Source organism: Merops nubicus, unplaced genomic scaffold, assembly GCF_000691845.1.
Source record: "Merops nubicus isolate BGI_N331 unplaced genomic scaffold, ASM69184v1 scaffold6982, whole genome shotgun sequence".
NCBI classification, from domain to species: Eukaryota; Metazoa; Chordata; class Aves; order Coraciiformes; family Meropidae; genus Merops; species Merops nubicus.
The window spans coordinates 109,378-117,261 of NW_008591537.1; the positions used below are offsets into that span (position 1 = coordinate 109,378).

A 7,884-nucleotide genomic window follows, 5' to 3' on the forward strand; every position below is an offset into this window, starting at 1 on the left:
TTCACATGTCTCCACAGGCCATTTAGTAGCACCTCCAAACACATCAACGTTGTTATCAACCCAGGGTATGATGTTGCCAGGCATGTTGGTAGAGCAGTTAGCAATATTCATGATGTCTTCAGCTTTTAAGACCCTGTCCCATATATTGAACTGGCTCATCTCCCCAACGAAGGCTTGAGTTGCATCAAATCTTCCTCCTACTGTGTCCTTTAGGCACACAAGAGTTAGGATTAGATGAGAAAGTTATTTCAGCATTTTCTTCTTCAAACTGGAGGACCCTCCCCCCCAGCCACACTGCTAGAAGGAGGTGCAAAGCTATTTCAAAGACAAACAACCTCAAGTTTCTAGAAGGTCTACTTTGAATAAGGTGTTCTATGGAACAGTTAAAAGCTCCAGTCTGGAATGTGTCAAAAGAATTCAAAGCACACAGCAGTGACTCTACACCATCACACAATGGCTGTAGGTAACAAATACTGCCCCAAGCAGTAGAGCAGGAAAGCAGCTTTAAATATTGAGGCTAATTAGGGAGCCATTTTGCAAGCTTAGCACAAGACAACTTCAGCAAGAACTGCACAGATGTGCAAGATTACTCCAAAATCTTTACAGCTACAGATCAAACTGTAACTGCAGCCCTTGACCAATTGTCAGTGACCCATGAGACACCATCTTTGCATCTAAATCCACAGGCTTCTTCTGTTTTTACTAAATGACTAGCTCAAACTGCTACTGCTTAAGCCTAGAAGTGTTTGCTTGCTCCATCCACTACTCAAGGACAGAAAGCACCCATTTTGTGTGACCACACTAACATGAAACTGATAGCATAGGACAGAACCAGGCATCATACAGGCAAACAGCATGAGAGTTACAAAAAAGCTGCCAGCCACTTAACAGTGAGGTGGTGCATCTCTGTGCAGTGTGTCAGGATTCTGAATTCACCATTGTGTCATTTAAGTCATGGACAATTATCTACTAAAATCACTATAAGGGCAAAACTGATTTTTCATTGCCCTGTTGTGAACCTGGGAATACTGGAGAAAGCCTGTTTCCTGCTGCTCTTTACAATATTGTTTAAGTATATGTATAATCATACAAAGAACAGGGAGAGAAAAAAAAAAAAAAAAAAAAATGTGAAGCTAAGAGCCACACAATTTATAGGCAATAACTTAGAGATGTTAATTAGAAAAGCAAGATTCAAAATCCTTTGTATTTGGGCTTGTGGGGGGTTTTGTTTGTTTGTTGGTTTGGTTTTTAGTTTTCAAAAAGGACTTTAACCTCATGAATGTCTTCTGTTGGCAGTACTAGTATTCAAACATTATTAGTATTTGCATTAGAAGAGTTGTCTACCTACATCTTTAATGATAAACCAGATGTGTGATTTCGAGTTCATCCCTTTGACTTCAGACTCATCTTTAAAATAGACATCAAATTCTGAAAGAGTGACAGGCTCCACTGCTGTTAAAACAAGCTACATACCTGAAGCTGCAGAATTCAGGCTGGAGGGAGCTCTCTCTGGCAGGCCAAATTACAAAAAAATCCTGATACACCCCCAAGCACTCCAGTGCTCATAGTTGTCAGTCCCCTCACCCCCATACACACACTTTCCTTGGTCTATTCCAGGTCTTGAGGACTAACATCCTTACTATTCTTGGGATAAAGAGGAAAGGAGGAGGGAAAGCCAGTGAACTGCTAAGGGGGACAGTCTGTTTGGCTTCGATGAAAAAAACCATACATCTTTCTTTGCTTTCAGCAAGCTCCTTTTTGACTGCTCATGCAACAGTGCTGGCCAGTTCTGTCCTTTTCTGTAGCTTCTAGTTACTAGCAACCTGCCTCAAAGGATCTAATTTAAGGTATTATTCAGATCACTGACAAAAGCTGCATGCTGTAGAGCTAAGAGTAGGAATAGAAATATCTGCAACATGAATATTCTGAATATTTAATAAATGAAATAAAATATACCAGTGTGATTTCATTAAGAATTTGTTGCTTGGTTCTAATCTTTCTGATGTTGTGTAGACAACAGGACCAACTGTTCAACAAAGAAACTTTCTCACAGCTGCTGTGTTTGGGGAATTTTGGTTATTTATTTTTTTAGAAATCCAGGAACACATTCACTCACCTGTTCCTGACCCAGGATCAAGACACCTCCAGGTTTAATTGGATGCCAGGGAGCAAGATTCTCCCCAGTGCCAAGCTTCTCTCCATCCTGAAAAGCCTCCCACATTCCATCTCTGGTTGTCCATGTTATACAGATATGATGCCATTTTCCATCACTAATGAAGAGAGGGAGCTGGGCAACCTACAAAACCCAAAGGACAGTGCATGTTGTAAACCAAGTCTACCAGTTCAAGCACATTTAAAAAGGGACAGTATTTACTCTGCCCTCAGAAGTAAAAACTTCAGAGGCAGAAGTTAGTCCACACCTTTCTACTTTGTCCCAGCTCTCCCATATTCAGGAATACAGCCATGCTTTTTACTCTAGATGCAAGTCTTGTTTCATCTAGAGTCAAGTGACACAAGTACCAGAGTCTAAGCTGCTATCAATCCACTGATGCTGCATATTAGGCTGTGGCATTTCTTGTTTAAATTTCAGTGCCTAGTCCTAACTTTGCATCCTCTGCTGATGTTAAGTTTCTCTTAAAATGCAGTAACAACTCTGACAAATGGACCTGCCTGCTTCCAGCAAAGCTTGGGGGAACTGTTATGCAGGGCTCCAAATAAGGAGGAGTTATGTTCCTTTAGGAGTATGATCTGAAAACTTACTCAGGTCATCAAAAAGACAAATACAGTGGGCTATGGAGCAACTGTGACATGGGGGAAAGAAAAGCCTCACAGAACATTAATGGTGCTGACAGTATCAAAGAGAAAAACCTATTGCTAAAGATGAGCAGACTCAAGTTTCCTTCTCTTCCACAAACCATTAAAAATAATCAGATTGTCAGACTATTAAAAGTCCCTAACTAGCCACGTGAGTGAGCCACCTGAGCTGTGCTGTGGATCTGTAAACACATGATACCTCAGAGAGCAACGAGTTACTAGGAAACCCAAGTGAAGGTGAGGAGAAAGAAGGTATTTATAATCCAGTTTAATGTCTTGTTTTCCTCAAGCTTCATTCTGAAGCTTGTCATAAACCATCAGTGGTATGAAGTAGTATGAGACATTTGTTGCTTTTTGTATAAAAATTCTGAAAGAAATTGTATTTAAACTGATGTTCAGTCACTCAGCACAACAAAATCAGACAATTACATGCCTTTTGTTCTCTGTCTTCTGCAAAATTCATTTTAAGATATCTGAACTTCTAGGACTAAAGAGATTCTCCAACTGACCTAGATCTCACAGGTTTTGCAGTAGTGTGGCTTCAAATATTGCTTCTGTTTCATATAACAAAAACCAAGGGGCCAAGATCTGCTTATAAATTCAGAGGACACTGCATAAGCATGTGCACATCTAGATGTCACGCTGCTTTGCCTCAACACACCAATATACATACTGTCTGACTTTGTTTCAAGAACTTTTATGAACTTGCAACACACAGATGGACAACAACAAACAAGTGGACACTACCACCCCAAAGGCCCAGAGGTGGCTTCTCTCAGAGAGAATTAAAGAGTTACTAGAGAGGTACCAAGGGTTTGAGCCTTATTCTGACTAGGCAGACAATAAGGAGAATTAGTCAATTCTCACCTTATCATTAATTAGCAGCTCAATTGGATTATTCCCCCACTCTATGAGGACAATTTCATTAGCCTGCCCAGGAACAGCATAGGAGAATGGAGTGCCAATTCCAGGAGAAGCACTTGATCTCAACCACAAGCACACAGTAAAAGCATACAGCTCTGGCAGAGTCTTCTTGATCTTCCCATACAAGTAGTTTGTGCGAAGAGGAAGGGAGACTTTGAATTCATCAGGTGACTTAAATGCACTGTTCCCTAGGATGACATTGAGGAAGAAAAACCTTTAACATTAAACAAAACAGTGTACTTGTAATTCAGGTTAAGAAAAAATACAAATGATATTGAGAATCTTTGGCATTCTAATCGCTATAGAGAGGTACACAAAGAGCTGTACTTTAATACAGCATGTTGATTTTGCAGCACAGAAAAATACAACTAGATTTTATACACATCCTGCTAAATACTTAGTTAATACTTCGTGCTCACTTAGAGCAAAAGAATAGATGGCAGACAACCAATGAGAGGCTGTTAAATATTTTCTTTCCTCATTGCTTAGTTCACAGCTGGCAGCCTGCCTATTTCAAACAATTCAAACTGGTTTAGAAGATATTTACTGATACCAAACACAGATTCTCTAGTATGCTCATTATTAAAGCACCACAATGTTTCACAAACATTATTTGTTCTCCTACTACTGCTAGCAGCAGCTATTTCTACAGATACCAGGCTGAGAAAAAGGTTGATGCTCTCATTTTGGGTGGCCAATCTGAAATAAGAAAAAGCTGACACATTCCAGAAAGCAGAATTAAATTCAGCAGAACTGATTTCTGTCCCATAGACAAATCAGGAGATCTGAACAAAAATATAAAGCTGAAGTTTTAAGTAACCCATAGAAAAATGCAATGTAAAGTTATGAACTATGAAAACACTAGATATCTGTTTTAAACTAAAAGCAGAAGTTATTTAGCTTTTCATAAAAGATGTGATAAAAAACCCAGCAAGATATCCATAGAGGTGTTTTATGAAACTGAGTGCTCTTAAGACCAAAACTTTCAAAAGCTGCAATACTTTGTATTATATAGTGTATGTATACTTCTGATGTAGTTACTTACAAGTAATTTTCCAGAATTAAGTATTAAGAGCGAAATTTCACATTGTGCCACCAAGTAAAACCCCACAGTTCTGTAGTAGTGTTGCCCTCAACCTTTTAGCAACCTGTCCTTCCGAGTCCCACCCATTTCCTTTACTCACATTCTTGCAACAACTTCAATCCCCTTGCCAAACTTCACACTCCATCCCAAATGAAGAGCTCTTGTCACACAAGGTTGCCACGATTCTTACATGTAATTTTTAAACTATGGGTATTCTCTCCATTCCCCTTCTCAGAAGCAGCTAAAGTGTTTTGACAGCCTTCTCCACAGAATGAGGGGGTGGAAGAAGAAAAGCTTCTCTGATGCCTGCATCTGTCTTGAGGAATTTACAGACCCAAAACTGAAATATCCTATATTCAAAGCAAAAACCTTAGGGTCTTACGACTAATGTTGAGCAACCTCCACTAGACTGGTACAATCAATCTCACACAAAAAAAAAAGAATAGTCCAATAAAAATATTAGTCACTCTGTGAAAGAACTTAAGGAAGCAATAATTGATTGGAAGAGAACGATATTAATCTCCTTTTTTTATTTTTCAGCTTGTTCTCATAACTTGAAAGCATCCCAAACTCCAAATAAGAACAAGATCCTCCTGTTCTGAGCAATGGGCACAATCCTTTTCCTTAAAAAATCTGAATTATTTTTGGACAAGATGGGCATGAAATGCTGTTATTACCTTTTAGAGATATGAGAAAATAGATTTAGACACAGCAAGTGACCTGCTCACATCTCCAGCAAAGCTAGGAATCCCATTTAAGATCAGGCACTATTAGTTGCAGGATCATTCCCATGCACAGTCCTGCTTTTTAATGCTTCATCCACTGCTGTCGATGGAAACAACCAGTGAAGGAATTACCAGGAGACTTTGGGAATCGTAGCAGTTGTACAGACTTCAAACTCTTCTGCCTCACTGGTAACTAAAGACAGTTCTCATAACTACAGACAGAAAAAGTCTGAAGTTCATAGTGCCACCTTGCAAGGTTAGGTTTTTCTTCCATTTGTTAAGTCTCAGGACAAAGAGGAGCTTGTGACACCAGTTAGCTGTCAGGAAGAGATGCTAAACAATATGGTATTTAAAGTAAAAGCACAACAGAAGTATCATTTTCAAAAGAGGCCAGATGACTGAAAATGTTGTCTGTGTTTGATCTAAAAAGCTCACTACATTCAATGGGTTCATTATTATGCTCACTTTGGTTTGACAGAGGAGCCAAAGGCACAGACAAGCTAAGCTGTGTTGTGGTAGGGTGCGAAGTACCCGACTGAAAGAAAGCCTGTGTCTTGGTTCCAGGCCCAAACTCTTCACTTCCCTGGAGACTTAAGACAGCCCCCTCTTCCCCACACACAAAAAAAAATAAAGGTGGGAACAGGCTATTTTTAACCTAACTGAATTACAGATTCTTATTCTCCCACCACTCCCCTTCTCTTTCCGATGACTTGCTGCTATGAGTCACATCTTTCTGAGACAAGGACTAGCAATACTTGCCACATAAGACATTAAGAGGCCATTAATTCTCCAGAACTTGAGCTGCAGTTTAGGCTTTATCTTGGCTCTCAATACTTAATGACAGAGCCAGCAGATTTCTTCTTACTCCTTCCCTTTTCCCCTCCTTCACACTTATAAAATGAACAAAATAGATACAATATTACACAAATGGATCCATTAGGCTGCCTTTTAAAATTCATGAGATACATATGTTTGCACCATTTTGAAAGCATGTCCATTAAGCTGCTCATGAGCAGGGAGCCTATTTGCCTTGGAAGATGACTTACAGTTTGGGCAGTGATATTTACTGGTACTCTAGTCCTACACAATCTACTCTGCAGGTGTATACAGTCAATACAGAAAGAGTCCTGTTCTTTAGCTCATTTCTGGGACATCTATAATTCCAATAAACAGATTGTATTCAAGCATGGAGAGCTCAGTAATAATTAATCTAAGTATCTGAATAAATGCCTAGGATTAAGAAAGTGTCCCCCAGTGGCACCGTGTGTAATCTGCTATAAACTCTGAATGCTATGCACTTGGAGTAGGACACAACCCAAGTATCTGCAGTTACCCAAAGTCATAACCAACAACAGAAGGGAAGACCACCAGCAAAACTTCCAAAGCAGCAGAAAATGTTGTTGGTGTAAAATGCCATTCATTACAATCAAAGGCATTTGTGGCAATTAAAATTTAGCCCATATGATTTTCCATCCAAATAAACACAGCTGTACTTAGATGCTTATTTGACATTACCTAGGCATTTACCTGACACCAATGTCACACTTTTTCCTATTTCCATTTGCCTCCTTATAGATCTTTCCATCCCACAACCACTAAGATTTCCATCCTAACCACCCACATATGCCAAACGGAGACAGGAAGCCAAAGCCATGCAGAGGCGTGTCATACAGGAAGCCTGTGACAAAAAGAAAAAGGGAATCCACATATTTGCACTGTCATCTACTGTCCTACTATCTAGTCCAGCACCTTTAACTGTCTCTCCCCCAGGTCCCATATTTAGACTTAATGTACTAGAAGGAAGGACTAAACAAAATTAGTCAGCATTAGGAAGCATTTAGCTTACCTTTTTCTAATTCAGACCCTCTTTCTAGCAGTGCATTCAAGGCTGTCTCTGTCTTCTGCCGGTGGGCTGACGTCTCATTATGAAGCAAAGACTTCTCATCCTCAAGCTCAGCCACTTTGCTCAGGAGCTGGCGCTCCAGGTCTCCAAGCCTCCGCTGAAGCATCTCTCGAAGGTCGTTAGGCAGTGCTGAATATGACACGTTGGCTCGGAGCTGGTGCTTTGGGGGAAGCGAGAAAAGGGGGGGGAAAAAAAAGTAATTTCTAAACCAGAAACTGTGAAATGTGGGAATGCTCCTGATACAAAGCAAGATCACCGAGTGCTGCAGCTAGTACAGAAGAGGCATTGCTTTTTAGCACTTGTCATGTTCAGTGCTTTTATCAGCACTGTAGCTAATCAGGTCCTGAAACAAAAAGGCACTTTTATTAGAAGCTTCCAGCATTTCATCAGGACGAGTCTTCATACACTTAAGTTCAATAAAAATCAATGTAGGG

General features: G+C 40.0%; 1 protein-coding gene across 1 annotated transcript in view; it reads right to left on the reverse strand.

Annotated features, from left to right (window-relative positions):
- NPTX2 (neuronal pentraxin II) overlaps positions 1 to 7,610 on the reverse strand; it is a gene marked incomplete at its 5' end in the record, with an annotated part of 8,419 nt that extends 809 nt beyond the window's left edge. Inside the window, 4 exons of the mRNA XM_008950296.1 lie at positions 6 to 207; positions 2,117 to 2,296; positions 3,682 to 3,926; positions 7,394 to 7,610. Coding sequence (XP_008948544.1) covers positions 6 to 207; positions 2,117 to 2,296; positions 3,682 to 3,926; positions 7,394 to 7,610 — 844 coding nt within the window. The remainder of the gene's footprint in view (positions 1 to 5; positions 208 to 2,116; positions 2,297 to 3,681; positions 3,927 to 7,393) is intronic.
- Between the last annotated feature and the right edge of the window lie 274 nt (positions 7,611 to 7,884).